Source organism: Denticeps clupeoides, chromosome 3 (genome assembly GCF_900700375.1).
Source record: "Denticeps clupeoides chromosome 3, fDenClu1.1, whole genome shotgun sequence".
Taxonomy (NCBI): Eukaryota; Metazoa; Chordata; class Actinopteri; order Clupeiformes; family Denticipitidae; genus Denticeps; species Denticeps clupeoides.
In genome coordinates, this window is record NC_041709.1 from 2,785,393 (window position 1) to 2,801,105 (window position 15,713).

Sequence of the window (15,713 nt, forward strand, 5' to 3'; positions counted from 1 at the left end):
CTGTAAATGTAAATTTTAAGAGAAGAACACAAAATAATTCATTTTCAAGGACTTTGCACTGTACAACCCCAATGGACCCACAAAAAAAGTTTTAGAGAAGACTGTACACATGGTTTTGACATCTGCTCTTCCACCCTTTGATTTCCTGGTTTGGGGTTAGAGCGTCTTGCGCAGGTTTAAATGTGAGCCTCGAACCCCAGCGTGCATCTCCATTCATCCCCTAAAACAAGCTCTTTTACGACACAAGGGCAAATGTGATACGGACAAAGTGCACTAAACAAAAGTTGTTCTAATGTCTGTGTACTCAGACCGACCTGAGACCCAAAGCCTACTAAGAATAGAGTACTTACTCCAAAAAAATGATCAAACCATTTAAATGAGTTCACTGAAATGCTTTCTTACCAACCCATTCAAACGATTAAAAGTCCTTTCCACAAGAGCCAAGTAAGACATTTGCAAACATCAGCAGCAGCTCAAAGTGAAATTCTCCTCCTTTCAGACAGAAATGCAACAGCGGGGAGAGGAGGACAAAAGGGCCTGTTCACACTGTACAGGTCCTGATCGCGGTGGGACTCCCGAGCACCCTGCAGAGACATCAATCACCCTGCGGTCCCGCCGGACGAGGGACGGAGGAAAACTGCAGGTCTGTTAATAGAGCCGGAGCGAGCCGCAAATTCCAGGAGTTTTGTGGGAGAAGTGGTACCGACAGCACACGAGCTGTTCTTTCAATCTGCAAACTGTAAAAACTGAGTAATTCAGGGCTTTTATTTTGTTTAATTCATCCCATCAGAACAGGGGGCCTCCAGAGCAACCTGAGACCCCAAAGCCGAAGGCGGTTCGATAGCAGGACCGACAAGCAAATGTTAAATCGAGCAAGATAAATAAGTAACGGCCCCCACATCACCTTGGCACTCAGAATGGAGGACGCCACCAACAATGGAGGCCGACCTTTCCATCCTCCAGGACAGCTGGACCACTCTGAACTCTGGGAAATAAAATAAGCATCCTTGCTTCTGCGCGGTAAAAGTTGGCTTTCGACAAGCGTCACAGCCGAACCGTGACCTTGAGTGCGATGGCGATGGGAGCGGCGCTGCCAGAGAGGGTGGCCGGGTGGCCCGCGTAGCGCGCGGTGACTCGGCTGCGATGGCCCGCCACCGCGCACACAACGCGCACGCCTGCTCGGACTTTTTCATGGCACAAAAGTCATGCAAGCGGAAGACAGAACCCGGAGACAATTTTTAAAAATGAACCAATGACAATAAACGCATTTTTGAAAATTAACAACAACTGCAACCAGCAGAACCAGAACTCAAAAAGGAGAGAGAAAAAAAAAAAAGACTGAAAGACTGAACGTCCCTGCATCACTTTATGACAGGGACGAAGGAAACATACCCTGCAGCCACTCGTCCCCCTCGGCGGCCGCCCCGCTGAAGCTCTGCCTCGCCTCCCTCTCCGCTGTCTTAATGGGGAGGACCAGTGAGAGCGGAGAGGGACGGTCAGGGAAGGAGGGAGGGAGAAATCAGAGAGAGAGAGCAAGAGCGAGAGAGAGAGAGAAGGATGGATAGACCAAAGGGAGAGAAAGAGAGAACGAGGAAGGGAGAGACTGTGCACACTTGTTTCTTATGCTGGCCAGTGATTGGCTGAGAGGGATGCGTGAGGCTACTGCTGCAGCCTGTGGAGAGCCGCCCTCCGTCACAGACAGAGCCCCGCTGCCTAGCAACCTGCCGGAGCCGGGCGCCGGTGCAGGGGACAGAAATGTGCAGCAGAGGGGGACCGAGGGTCTCCGGATGAAGGATGAGACTGCAGGTTCCTCATCCATCTCACAGGACAGATGGATTATCTGGGTTCCAGTGGCAAGCAAGGTCAAAAGTAAATCTTAACACTGTAAAGGTAACTGTAGGCTGGAAGTTGCTATTCAGACAAAATTGCTCCGAATGCTCAGATTTGACTAATCCAAGATTCTAAAGTACGTTATACTGGAGTATTAGTTTTTCAAATCACTATGTAATACAATCACACGTCCACATCTTGGAAGTCTAAATGCCTGCACACGTTTCATTCCCAAAACTGGTCGATTCAAATCATTCAAATGAACCATTAAATAAAGTAGTAAAAAAAAATCTGTGACAGGCTCTTACTTCTGGACTTTGGGGTACTTCATGTCAGAGATGACGTTCGTTGACTCAGTCTGTTGCTTCTTCAGGTGAGGCGGCCAGACATTGTCAACCCAATCGAGGAGATCCACCTATGAGAGAAATTAAACTGGATGACTGTGTGTGTGTGTGTGTGTGTGTGTGTGTGTGTGTGTTGAAGTATCGAATGCTCTTTGTAACTAATGTATTGTTGTGTAATAAATGACTTATTTTCAGACTGTTCAGCATTTCACCTACTGAAATATACTGAACGCATAACTCAAAACCTCAATTACCACAAAATGCGGTTTGATTTTAACCAATAGTATTTATAATTCTGTATGTAGGTTTATTGTGAATTGTTTCTACAATGCACATACAATTTATTTATTTATATACATATCTGTTTATTGCTTTGTCACTGCACTGTCCCTGTGTATTGGTGTCCTATGATGTGGCAATAAAAGCGATTTGATCATCAACATTGTCCCAAAACTTATACGTGAGTCAGGGATTAAAACTGGCCAATAAAAGATTTTTAAATTGCTTATTAAAATTGAACGTCCATAAAGGCAGCTAAAGTGAAGAACTGTTTTGGCTGTGTGTGATCGTATCAGTCTTCCTATTCACCTAAACTCTGACACAAAACCAGCATGTTGCGGCCATGAAAAGTGACCTGGTCATCCCCAAATTGACTTGTGTTCACTCAATGTTCCCTCACATTTCGAGCGACATCCTTAAAGTCAATGACCCGCAGTCACCAACTTTACGTTTGCTTAACGATGACTCCGCTATAGAATTTTCCCGACCGCAGAGGAGCCTGGTTTTACCGCAGCAATGGAAATGCCCTGAGATGCCAAACACCTCACACTTGGCAGCAGTGGGCCAACTCCTTCTTAGATATAATTATGCTTTTAGTTCAAGAAAATGTGTGGTTTTAGTCTTATTACTTTTTGGTTTCTTAGGTAATCTTACATGTATATCATTTGTATTTTATGTTCTTTGAGTGAGAGAGATCTGGGGGTGGGTGAAGTTTCCGTGTTCTTTCTGTATGGAAATTCTATCTTCCAGCTTCTGTATTTGTGTATTCCGTGTTTTCAATTGTTTAAAAAAAAAAAACAATAATTTTGCACCTCACACTGTGAATACTACAATAAAAAGTACAGTGTTCTAGAGCCCTTTTCAGCCCCCGGAATCTAACACAAAAAAAAAAAAAACATTCAGGGTTAAAATTAACTACCAGACAGATTTCTGAACCCAATTTCTGAAATTCCTCCAAAACCACACCTCACTGACCTCAAGAACTGGGTGATAATGAGAGCAGAAGTGGAATCAGATGTGGTAAATAAAAGTGAACACTACAATGACCGTGAGAAGTGGCCTCCAGGGCCAGGGTTGGTGACCCCTGCTTTAGAATATTTGCCACTGAACATTGTCTCACCACCGTGGGCCGTTTAATGAGGTTCTCCAGCTTGGTGTGGCTAAACTCCAGGCTGATGACATTGAAGAGCTTGTCCCGTTCCTCCTCGGGAGTCTCATAGTAGCGCACAAACTGAGCCATGCTCATCTCCGAGCCCTTCTGCGTGCTGACGTCCATTACATCTACTGCCCGTCGGCTGCCTGCACACACACACACAGTCAGTTTACGTCATCTATAGTTCAACTATGCACAGCACGACATGGGAACATGGGTTCAGGTATATTCCCTGTCCTACAGAGACTAATTCATCTCGGCTTTTCAAGAAGAATGCTGACAGACCATGCAAAAAGGTAAATAAATAAAATACATCTAATGTTAATAAACCTGTTACTTTTTTATTATAACCGTAATTTCATTTTAAAACTGTATTCATATCACAATTGCACTTTTTGTAACCCTGTATCATCTCAGTAATTCTGAATTCTTTGTAATTTTATGTGTATGCTCGTTGTTTTAAACCTTGAGAGACACCATCGAGCAGATTCGAATTCCAAGTACGTGTTCAATAAACGCCATTCTGATTCTGATTCTTAGTCGGAGTCGCCATGCGTGTCACCGTCACGCCGGTAGGGGGCGACAGCGGCGGAGTAGGCCGCAGGCGCCGAGTCGCAGCTCACGCCAAAGCATCTGTCGCAGCTAAAGCATTATCTGGACAAACGACAAATGGCAATTTATTTATGTCCCAAGCACAATTTAATTGTCTGCACTACCACATACACCACAGGCCAGATGTTTGGGGGGAAAATTTTACACAATTTCAATTGAAATTATTAGAAAAAAAAGAAAAAAAAAACAAAGAGTTTATGTAGATGTTGTAGTTTATGTAGCTGTGCTAATATGTTACTATAAAATACTGCAAAACAGTCAGTATCGTTTGTTTTAAAGGTCCCTTGACTTTCATATCGGTCTTGGTGGTCCCCTAATACTGTATGGTGCATAATTTCAGCCACTTTTAGCCAGTCCCACAATGAGATTTCCCCAGGATGCATCGTTTCGGTTTGTGTGGCTTTAAATGCAAATGATGAGAAGAGAGGCAGGACAAAGACAAGAGCGGCTTATAGGAGCGGCTTATATTTGCCGAAATGACGTAATGAACACCATTCACCAACCACAATGTTTGGCGCATGCAGGAAGTCGTGTCTGTATTTTTCCAGAAAAGATTGAATTAACCCACAGGTTCTTCAGTCTCGCATAACAAAACTTAAAAAAAAAAAAAAAAAAAACATTTGTGCTCATTTTACATCCAATCACCGAGCAACTGCAATGCTTCACATGTTTGGAAGCCATGATGGTCGGTGGGGAGGGGTGGGAAATTCGCCGGACGGACAAAGCATGAGAAAGGGGAGGTAACCTTTCCCTTTATGACGACATAAGGGGGTCGCGTTCCAGATCCGACCGTATGAGCTGCCGCTCTCTAAACTGCGAAGCAGAATGACCAAAGCACGCTTTACACCCATCACCATTTCTAACCACCGCAGGACCATCGACAGGCCAGGAGAACTCGTAATAATATTACATAATCTCATTAAGTCAAAATTTCATGATAGGGGACCTTTTAACTTGTATATTTCTTGTGATTGTAAATTTAAACATTCATAATCTGTATGTAGTACCGATTATGCTTGAAAGAGACCAATTAGTATAATTTTATAAACACAGACAATATTATTTAATAAAATAGAAGATTGACCTCCTTCCAGAGGCAAAAAGAAGTCTGCAAATGGACCCCAACGTCACCCTAGATTTTATGCTGCTGTGGCAGTGGTGGCCTAGGGAGTAACGAAGCGGCCCCGTAATCAGAAGGTTGCCGGTTCGAACCCCAGAACCGCCAAGGTGCCACCGAGGTGCCACTGGCCATCACGCCGTCCCCACATACTGCTTCCCGGGCGCCTGTTACGGCTCCCCACTGCTCACCAGGGGTGATGGTGAAAAGCAGAGGACACATTTCGGTGTGTCACCGTGTGCTGTGCTGCAGTGTTTCGCAATGACAATCACTTCACTTTCAAATGAAAATCTGTTTTATAGCAGTGAATGTCAACGGATTTTTTTCCACATTAGGTGCCAAAGATCTTTCCATGGTCCTGTGGTCTTCAAAAATCTGGGTTTCTCTTCCTGCAATGAATGGATTTCCTGTTTTCTACGTGCGGGAGGCATCAAAGGTGAATACAGTCACTCAAGTAGAAGTGTGTATATTTATATATAGACTGAAAGTTGTGAGTAAAACCTCCGAACAACAACTGAGTCACTTCTTCTTCCATATTCCCCATATCTAACAGCGAGAGGTGGTGATTCCACTCGGAACGTTCCACCCCGGGTCAACCCACACAATGCAAGCGCTATACAATGGAATTATGTGCAGGGCAAAAAATGAAAGTGTTTTTTTTGCACTTACCCACCAACCCTTTAATTTCACTGACTGTGAACTCCGGATCGGGCATTCTGCATTCAAAACAGAGGGCCAATTAGCGCGGTAACTGGGGTCCGGCTGCGTCGTGGTGCCGGGTCTCACCTGATCCCCAGCCCGTCCTTGGACCTGAACACCAGGGGGGTCCGAAGCGCCTCCGCCTGGACTCGCTCGTACGTGAACTCTGCAACACAACGACAACATGTGTTTCGCACTTGGGGTGTTGGTAGTAGCCTAGTGGGGTGACAGAAGACCCAGGTTCGAACCCCGCTTACTACCATCGTGTCCCTGAGCGAGACACTTAACCCCGAGTGTCTCCAGGGGTTGGGGGACTGTCCCTGTAACTACTGACCGCAAGTCGCTCTGAAATGTGAACGGTACCGGGGGCGTGGCGCGACGCCGTGACGTCACGTTACCTGCGCCGTCCACCTGCTCCACGTAGCTGCCGCGGTACGAGTCGCTGCCAAGTTTCTCCTCCAGGTCGAACCCGCGGATGTTGGCGATCTCCTCCACGTCCGAGAGGTCCTCCTCTTCGTCGTACATCCTCCGGCAGACGGAGCGCTGCCGGCAATGATTTTTTTTAATCAATCAAAACACATCTCTTTCTCATTTATTATCATTAATTATTGTTATTAATGGCCCACATAGTCGCAGTCAACAGCCCTGGCATTTCTGTATTAGCCCCTTGCAGTTTCATTCTTAATCGCGTTTGCTCGGCTTGCTCCCGCCGCTACAGGACGCTTGCAAGGCGACCCTGGCTTCTCTCGGTGGCATGATGATGATGATCATGATGATATTACGTAGCCTGTTCACGATGCACGGGAACTGAAGCTAAAGACGCTGCAGCGCACGCCGCTGGGTGAACAGTTCTGCTCGGCAGCAACAATGCGGATTTATCGCTGAAGTTCCGCTGGAAATTTGTTCGCAAAAAAGCAACAAAAACAACAAAAAAAAAACCCCCGCTACACACCAGCCTGCGTCCGTCGTCAGCGCCCGCCTCCATGTTCGCCCGCTCGGCCCGTCATTCGCACGCAAGATGGGGCGATCAAAGTTGGGGACACTTCGCGCCGCGGATCAAAACTAAGTGGGGAACCATTTTTTCGCGTTGTGGCGGGTGACGTCACGGCGCCGCTGGCAGCGCGTCGTGCGTCATGTTGTTGTTGTTGTGCGAGGGCGAAAGTCGGGGTGCCGAGGCGGCCCGGGCGGCGGCGTGTCCCCCTGCCCGCGATGCGATGCGGCCACCGCTCTTAAAGTGACAAACGTGCAACGCCATTTATCTACCCGTGTGTGCGTGTGTTTGTTTTTTTTTGTTTTGTTTTTTTTAGCACTGACGTCCTGTTTCGACTCGACGTAATAACCATAATTGCGCCAAATGCGTTAAGACATGTTGTTGTGAGCACACAACAACGCGCCAGCATTTCAACGTGCAGAAAAAAAAAACCGCACAGATCCGTAAAAATTATTATTATTATTATCATTTTTTTTTTTTTTACATGTCGTCGTTGCGTCGGCTTTAATGCACGTTTAACGCTTTTGTTCGGTTTTCGCACGCAGGGGCCACCGGGTGGCGCTGTCGGCCCAGGCCGCCGCCGCCGCGGTGCTCGCCGGGTAAGCTGCGGCGGCGGTGGCGGCAGCTGCTGCTCCGACTGTCGGGCGACGTGCTCCGCGCTCCCCGGAACCCCCTCGGCCGCTGAGCCGACGTCCGGGCCCCCGCCGCGAAATGAGCCGCAACGAGCACTCGCTGCAGGCGCTGTCGTGGAGGAAGCTGTACCTCAGCCGGGCGAAGCTGAAGGCGTCGAGCCGGACCTCGGCGCTGCTCTCTGGCTTCGCCATGGTAAGCGACCCGGGTAAAACGCTTCCTCGGTCTTTTCATGGGAATTGTGTATATATGTTTTTGTTTTTTTGGGTTTTTTTTTGTTTTTTTTTGCATTGTATCATTGCACTCGAGATGTTCCTCAAATGTAAATGATGACATTTATCCAGAGCGACTTAAAATCAGTAGTTACAGGGACAGTCCCTCCCTGGAGACATTCAGGGTTAAGTGTCTTGCTCAGGGACACGATGGTAGTAAGGGGCAGTGGTGGTCTAGCGGTTAAGGAAGCACCGTCCCCACACACTGCTCCCCGGGGCGCCCGTCATGGCTGCCCACTGCTCACCAAGGGTGGTGGGTTAAATGCAGAGGACAAATTTCACTGTGTGCACCGTGTGCTGTGCGGCTGTGTATCACAAGTGACAATCACTTAACTTACCTCAGAACATTTAGCCTCATGACATTTTACACACGCAACCCGTGACCCTGCGGCAAATGGAGGCCTCGGTGTAATCTGCCCAGCACTGTTCCGCACCCGTCATTTGTCTTTTTGAAGGAGAATTGCAGGTCGAGTCACTGACTGTGCCACAAATCGGTCATTATTGTGTAAAAAAGAAAAAAAAAAATCAAAATTTCCTCAGGGAGTAAGAGATTCGTTAACCTGGCTGTTCTGCGCCTGTGGCAGTGGTGGCCTAGGGAGTAACAAAGCGGCCCCGTAGTCAGAAGGTTGCCGGTTCGAATCCCAGTACCACTGAGATGCCACTGAGCAAAGTGCCGTCCCCACACACTGCTCCCTGGGCGCCCGTCACGGCCTCCCACTGCTCAAAAGCAGAGGACACATTTCGTTGTGGGTGGTAGTAGCCTAGTGGGTAACACACTCGCCTATGAACCAGAAGACCAGGGTTCAAATCCCGCTTACTACCATCGTGTCCCTGAGCAAGACACTTAACCCTAAGTTGCTCCAGGGAGACTGTCCCTGTAACTACTGATTGTAAGTCGCTCTGGATAAGGGCGTCTGATAAATGCTGTAAATGTAAATGTTGTGTCACCGTGTGCTGTGCTGCAGTGTTTCACAATGACAACCGCTTCACTTTCAAATGAGAAAAAATTCTATCTGAACATGTTCCCTATGTTTTATAGCAGGGAATGTCAACAGATTTTTTTCACGTTAGAAGCCAAAGATCTTTCCATGGTCCTGTGACCTTCAAAAAAGATCGACTTTCGCGGACCAATTTGACACCGACGCAAAGGTGCAGAGAAAAGTTCTACAACACGCAGCGCTTTGACCCTACGCCACTGTTCAAAAGGCCGGGGTCGCTTATTAATGACCTTTTTGATGATTGGTCGATTTTAAAAAGACACAAAATCTCCATGCATGTAGAGAGGATCACCATGAGCCAAAATTAGCACCGCGTTCGTTAACCGAAGTCTGTCGCTTTACAAGCTTCGCCGGTTGTTAAGAAACACATTCTGTCAGTGGGTTTGATTATTAGTCCACTTAGAATAGAAGGAAACAAGTAGTGCTGCACGATTAATCTAATCGTAATCGTGATGTCAGTCTGTGCGATTACATGAGCGCAAAAAGCTGAGATTTAAATGATTAGTACATGGATTGGATCGGCAACATTCTCATTCTCTCAAAGTTTGCGAGCTGACTGAAGTCTCACTTCAGTCGGATGTGACGTGTTTGGTCACATGACTTTCGATTAGGAGACATATGGGTAGACGTCGCATGACGAGCTGCATCGTACGCCAACGTCGCCGCCATATTGCGATAGGCTGTGCTGTGGCGTGAAGCATATACATGTCTATGGAGAGAAGTGCATAAAAATGCCTCACTCTTGTGCTGCTTGGGGCTGTACAAACCGCTGTACGCTCCAAACCAGATCCCGGGGGATTACATTTCATAGGTAAGGCTGGACAGATGTTTTAAATATATTTGGCCATTAGAAAATCCCGTTTTATAAGTCTTAACCTTAGCTAAGCTAAGCTAGGCTAAGCTAGCGAAGCTATGCATTCCTGTGTTCAAGTCAGCCTCCAAAAAACGTTTTGGCTAAACGTAGGCATTAACTATTTAGACTGTTCTTAGCTGTTTAGTTAACTTTTCTCAAACTTTGAAGGTTTCCTAAAGAAATTCACCTCAGTTTACAAATCTTAACCTTAGCTAAGCTAGCAAAGCTATGCATCCATGTGTTCAAGTCAGCCTCCAAACAACGTTTTGGTTAAACGTCAGAACTATAATACGGGATATTATAATGGCCAAATATAATCAAAACAGTTGTTTAGCCTTACCAGGGTTTGTCGTTCGACAGTAATGTAAAGAGTTTTTTGTGATTATTTAATTTTGTAGAATATTGTATTCTGAAAGCACTGGGCATTTCAAGTTATAAGTAGTTTGTATGTTTCACTTAGAAATTAAACATTTCACTATTAGTAATTTGTATGCGACTTTTCATTGATATACAAGAAGTGCCCTTTATCATATCGCAATCGCATATCGCAATATTGATCTCAATAATCGCAATATGTCTTTTTCCCCAAACCGTGCAGCCCTAGAAACAAGGAAATAAATGACGTTAGACCTTTGACGGTAAGTGTATGTAACGAGTGGTGAAGATGGCCATGGCTGTTGGGACAGAGGAACAGCGATCCGTGACGTTTTCAGTCGTGGTTTTGACCGTGGTTGAGGCAGCTGCCCATTTTCCGCAGGTGGCGATGGTGGAGGTGCAGCTGGACACGTCGTACAACTACCACCCGGGACTGCTCATCGCCTTCAGTGCTTGCACCACGGTTCTCGTGGCGGTGCACCTCTTCGCGCTGATGGTCAGCACCTGCATCCTCCCCAACATCGAGGCCGTGAGCAACGTGCACAATCTCAACTCGGTGAAGGAGTCGCCCCACGAGCGAATGCACCGCCACATCGAGCTGGCCTGGGCTTTCTCCACGGTCATCGGCACGCTGCTCTTCCTGGCCGAGGTCGTCTTGCTCTGCTGGGTCAAGTTTCTGCCCATCAAGCCCAACAAGGACGACTCGCAGGGGCAGAAGAACGGCACCATCAGCGCGGGCGTGGCAGCGGCCATCACCTCCACCTCCATCATGGTGCCGTTTGGCCTGGTCTTCATCGTGTTCGCCGTGCACTTCTACCGGTCGCTGGTGAGCCACAAGACGGACCGGCAGTTCCAGGAGCTGGAAGAGCTGGAGGGTCTGACTAGGCTGCAGAACGAGCTCGACCACAGAGGTGAAGCGTCTGCTCTGCAGTCTCCCGCCTCCCACTTCCCCTGAGGTGCAGTCCGAAAACCCCCAAAAAAAAATTTTTTTGCATGGACATGGATCTGTTTTTTTATTTTATAATAAAAGGTAACATTACTTTTACAAAGTCAGTAATGTTGGCATGCATTGCATTGCATGCATTTACTAAATTACTTTGTGCATCAATGTGTGTTGCACAGGCCAACGTGTGTTAGGAACAAACAACAAAAAGAATGTAATATTTGAAGCCATTTATTTCGTAATTTCTCTGATTCATCACATGTGCTGTATACAAGGCGGTTGTGCACATTTTTTAATATGTTTTTGTATATAGCTTGTCCAAAAAACGCCCACGTTTGGACATTCGTCCCAAAGTTATACTGCATGTTTCAACATGTTTCCTACGTTGATGCTGTGTCCACCGAGATCTGAGATGTCCCTGCTGTAGGGACCACTGTGGTGAGACTCTTCATACTGGTTCGACACGGTACGCACTTTAGTAGCTAAGGATGCAGAAAGACCGAATCACTGGTGTCTCACCCTTTTAAATGTGTAAAAATTACAATCCAGTTGCTGTAAATGCAGATGATTTATGGAAATTAACATTTGTACATTTCTGCATTTGTTTCCAATCGGTTGTGTGCTTTGAAATCATTTTGATAAACTGCAATTTAAAGCTAAATCGAGTATTTTATCAAAATAATTGTTCATTTTCCTATTTGCTTAGAGGAGCATGGGGTCTGGAGCTGCATGGGACATTTTGCTCAACCCACGCCTTTTACTATTCACACATAAAGACACAAAACTGATAGCTGCCATTTACACTAGGCTCACAGGAAGAGGACGGCCGGACAACCTCAAGGTCCAAGGATGGAAGAAACTTTGCTCTTCTAAAGTTGCCCATTAACTCGTCTGGTTAATTCTTTTCAGTCCACAAGAAAAGGCCAGACATTATACAGGGTGGGCCATTTATATGGATACACCTTAATAAAATGGGAATGGTTGGTGATATTAACGTCCTGTTTGTGGCACATTAGTATATGTGAGGGGGCAAACTTTTCAAGATGGGTGCTGACCATATTGGCCATTTTGAAGTCGGCCATTGGATCCAACTTTTGTTTTTTCAATAGGAAGAGGGTCATGTGACACATCAAATGTATTGGTAATTTCACAAGAAATACAATGGTGTGCTTGGTTTTAACGTAACTTTATTCTTTCATGGGTTATTTACAAGTTTCTGACCACTTATAAAATGTGTTCAATGTCACCAACCATTCCCATTTTATTAAGGTGTACCCATATAAATGGCCCACCCTGTACTGTGAGCAAATGACTGTTGCCTGTTCTATGTAGGCGTGAGGGTAGAGACTCTTGAAGAGGATTGACCGCCTGCGTTGACGCTTCTGACGCAACTTGATCGCGCCTCCGTCAGAACAGACTTCACATCCGAGAGACAAATCTTCAGGAGAGGAATGTTCAAGTTCAGTATTACTGATTTCAAGAGTATTCCATGTATTGAAATGCTGTTTCACACAGACCCCCCACCCCAATGTGCAATCATAGGAGAAAGACACTAAAGTAAACAGTACTGACTAAAACTTAAATATTGTACAGATCTTATTTAAAATAAAATCTGTACAATGACCAGGACAACATCATGTAAGATGCTGGTAAGTGGCCATGGGACAGTGGTGGCCTAGCAGTTAAGGAAGTGGCTCCGTAATCAGAAGGTTGCCACTGAGGTGCAAAGCACCGTCCCCACACACTGCTCCCCGGGCGCCTGTCACGGCCGCCCACTGCTCACCAAGGGTGACGGTTAAAAGCAGAGGACACATGTTGTTGTGTCACCGTGTGCTGTGCTGCAATATCTCACAATGACCATCACTTCACTTTCATGTTGGATATTTCAATCAGGACGCACAAGACAAACCTCTGGAATCGGATACGTTCCCGGCTGTGGTGCTTCGTCTCTGCCGAAGTCAGAAACCGTTCCACATTTGGCGACGCCGTCCACCCAAAAGCCTTCGTACAACTGTCCTCTGTCAAGGAAGAAGAATTTCCCGTGCCCGTCCCTCTTCCCGTCCTTCCAGCCGCCTTCATACCTGTTTTTGTTGGCTTGTGACAGACACGAGTTGACACCAACATTTTACATTTACGGCATTTACCAGACGCCCTTATCCAGAGCGACTGACGCTTAACCCCGAGTGTCTCCAGGGGGGACTGTCCCTGTAACTACTGCTTGTAAGCCGCTCTGGATAAGGGCGTAAATGTAGACATTACGCGTGCATGCGCAGAGTTCCTTTTATTAAGAAGAGAAATTGCGCGGTGCTTTACCGAGGCACAGCATCCCCTGTCCATTCTCTTGGTCCTGGAGCCATTGTCCTTGGTAAACATCGCCGCTCTCGTACTGCATTCTGCCCCAGCCGCTTCTCCGGCCCTCTTTCCACCCCCCCTCGTAGTAGGAGGACCGGGTGTAGAAATACGTCCCGAAGCCCTGCGGCGGCAGAGGCGCACACGCCAAAAGTTAAGGCGTGTGCAGCGCAGCACACGGTGCACGCAGCGAAGTGTGTCCTCTGCTTTTAACCATAAAAGTTGACAGGGCAGGGGCGGCCTCGAGGGTAAGGAAGCGGGCCCCGTAATCAGAAGGTTGCCCTGTCACCAAGGGTGACGGTTCAAAGCAGAGGACACATTTCGTGGCGTGCTGTGCTGCAGTGCATCACAATGACAGTCACTTCGCTTTAGATCCCCTTTAGTGAGCAGTGGGCGGCCATGACGGTGCCCCACCGGGCTACTATTGCACGCAATACAACGACTCACGTCCATCTTGTTGTTTTTCCATCCGCCGTGGTAAACTTTTTTGTACTCTTTCTCGTCCGTGTGCCACCTGCTTAGTGTTCCGCGTCCGTCGCGTTCGCCGCGTCTCCAGTCTCCGTCGTACAGGAGCCCGGCCCTTTTCCAGACCTGCGTGCCCGTTCCTGAGAGGATAAAACATCCGTTAGCGAGCGAACGAACGACCCGGTCGTGGCCGCGTTGCGATCACGCGTCACCGTGTTTCTTGTTGTCGAGCCAGACTCCGGTGTACTGGTCTCCGTTTACAGAATACACGGTGTGCCGCAGCCCGCACTTCTGAGCCTTTTCGTTCCAAATCTTTGCAAGGGGCTCGGTCCTTTTTGGCGTCTTCAGGAACGGCATTGCTTAGAAGTATTTTTTTTTTTTTTAAAAAAGCCTCAAATGAGCAGAAATCTAAAGCTGCGCTCATCTAACGCCTGAAAAGTGCGTCCCGTATCCTGGCAACATAAGACGCACGCGTCTCCTCACTCAGCGGCTACTGCGTAATACCGGCTGTATTACAGACAAATACACACAAACATATACAGTACAGGCCAAAAGTCTGGACTTTATTTATTCTCATGACCGGTTACGTCGGTAGAGTCTCACTGAAGGCATCAGAACTATGAATGAACACATGTGAGGTTATGTACTTAACAAAAAGTGGAGACCTGGAGACCTCCACAGTCACCGGACCTGAACCCAATCCAGATGGTTTGAGGTGAGCTGCACCAACAAGTGCTAAAAACCTCTGGGAACTCCTTCAAGACTGTTGGAGAACCATTTCAGGTGACGATCTCTTGAAGCTCATCGAGAGAATGCCAAGAGTGTGCAAAGCAGTAACCAGAGCAAAGAAACTAGAATATAAAACATGTTTTCACTTATTTCACCTAAGTCATGGTCCATGAGTCCAAATGTGTTCATTCGTAGTTTTAATGCCTTCAGTAAGAATCTACCGATGTAAATGGTCATGAAATTAAAGAAAACACATTTAATGAGAAGGTGGGGCAGTGGTGGCCTAGCGGTTAAGGAAGCAGAAGGTTGCCAGTTCAAATCCCGGTCCGCCGAGGCGCCACTGAGCAAAGCACCGTCCCCACACACTGCTCCCCGGGCGCCTGTCATGGCTGCCCACTGCTCATTCAGGGTGATGGGTTAAATGCAGAGAACAAATTTCACTGTGTGCACCGTGTGCTGTGCATCACATGTGACAATCACTACACTTAAGGTGTGTCCAAACTTATGGCCTGTACTGTGCGTGTGTATGTGTGTATACACACACACATACAAAACAGGCCTGGAACAAATAGAATGCTGTTTACTTTTTTGGTACGTTTTGGTACTTTTGCTTAATCTAAGGCCCGATTGGTTGAACAGAAAACCAAAAATACAGTTGGACTGGGGATTCTGGCATCTGCCGTTCAGCCGGGGTCTTGCAGCTGTGTTGCCAGATATGTAGAGTGATAAAGGGCACGATAAATGAGATATATAAATTGCCAAAGGTCCTCAAGAACCAAGTGAAAACTCTGAAAGTGAGAGTTTCGATTGGGTCGATTGGGTTTTTACTTAGTTTGACTAATGCTTTTTACATTTTAGAAACGTTCATGCAGTATGCTGTCAACCACACCACAATCTCATGTCGGCAGACAAGAATCGGAAATCAGTGTGTGTGTGTGTGTGTGTGTGTGTGTGTGTGTGTGTGTATATATGTCTTGCGTTGTTTCGTAAGAAAACAATTACGTATATCAGTCGTAACTGGCAACGCTTGAAAGTATCCTAGTGGCGCACGACACTGTGGTGTGATGTCGCGCA

General features: G+C 46.9%; 3 protein-coding genes across 6 annotated transcripts in view; 1 reads left to right on the forward strand and 2 right to left on the reverse strand.

Moving 5' to 3' along the window:
• Positions 1-7,223, reverse strand: part of kdm2bb (lysine (K)-specific demethylase 2Bb) — a 29,943-nt gene extending 22,720 nt beyond the window's left edge. For 3 of the 4 annotated variants that reach the window (XM_028971659.1, XM_028971660.1, XM_028971658.1), the window contains exons 1-6: positions 6,987-7,223; positions 6,433-6,577; positions 6,122-6,200; positions 6,005-6,051; positions 3,574-3,752; positions 2,139-2,245 (exon numbers count right to left, since the gene is read on the reverse strand). In XM_028971659.1, the coding sequence (XP_028827492.1) occupies positions 2,139-2,245; positions 3,574-3,752; positions 6,005-6,051; positions 6,122-6,200; positions 6,433-6,577; positions 6,987-7,019 (590 nt within the window). In that variant the 5' untranslated portion in view covers positions 7,020-7,223. Of the gene's footprint in view, positions 1-1,392; positions 2,089-2,138; positions 2,246-3,573; positions 3,753-6,004; positions 6,052-6,121; positions 6,201-6,432; positions 6,578-6,986 lie in introns of those variants that run through there. The other variant, XM_028971661.1, reaches the window with a different exon arrangement.
• Positions 7,012-11,761, forward strand: orai1b (ORAI calcium release-activated calcium modulator 1b). Its single transcript, XM_028971663.1, has 3 exons — positions 7,012-7,100; positions 7,571-7,850; positions 10,536-11,761. Exons 2-3 carry the CDS (start codon positions 7,737-7,739, stop codon positions 11,106-11,108), a joined length of 687 nt encoding a protein of 228 aa, XP_028827496.1. The 5' UTR covers positions 7,012-7,100; positions 7,571-7,736; the 3' UTR covers positions 11,109-11,761.
• A 509-nt stretch (positions 11,762-12,270) lies between these two features.
• Positions 12,271-14,522, reverse strand: morn3 (MORN repeat containing 3). Its single transcript, XM_028974083.1, has 5 exons — positions 14,123-14,522; positions 13,893-14,050; positions 13,410-13,569; positions 13,006-13,190; positions 12,271-12,534 (listed from the first exon to the last, which is right to left on the reverse strand). The coding sequence occupies exons 1-5, from the start codon at positions 14,265-14,267 to the stop codon at positions 12,421-12,423; spliced, it is 762 nt and encodes a 253-aa protein (XP_028829916.1). The 5' UTR covers positions 14,268-14,522; the 3' UTR covers positions 12,271-12,420.
• Positions 14,523-15,713: the final 1,191 nt, after the last annotated feature.

What these genes read in the sequence shown, in the direction of transcription:
- orai1b (XM_028971663.1), top strand. Translation starts at nt 7,737, where the DNA reads ATGAGCCGCAACGAGCACTCGCTGCAGGCGCTGTCGTGGAGGAAGCTG. An exon ending in TGCTCTCTGGCTTCGCCATG is followed by an intron (nt 7,851 to 10,535) that starts GTAAGCGACCCG and finishes CATTTTCCGCAG; the next exon opens with GTGGCGATGGTGGAGGTGCA.
- morn3 (XM_028974083.1), bottom strand. Translation starts at nt 14,267, where the DNA reads ATGCCGTTCCTGAAGACGCCAAAAAGGACCGAGCCCCTTGCAAAGATT. An exon ending in GGAAAAACAACAAGATGGAC is followed by an intron (nt 13,570 to 13,892) that starts GTGAGTCGTTGT and finishes CTGCCGCCGCAG; the next exon opens with GGCTTCGGGACGTATTTCTA. An exon ending in GAACGTATCCGATTCCAGAG is followed by an intron (nt 12,535 to 13,005) that starts GTTTGTCTTGTG and finishes CCTCTCCTGAAG; the next exon opens with ATTTGTCTCTCGGATGTGAA.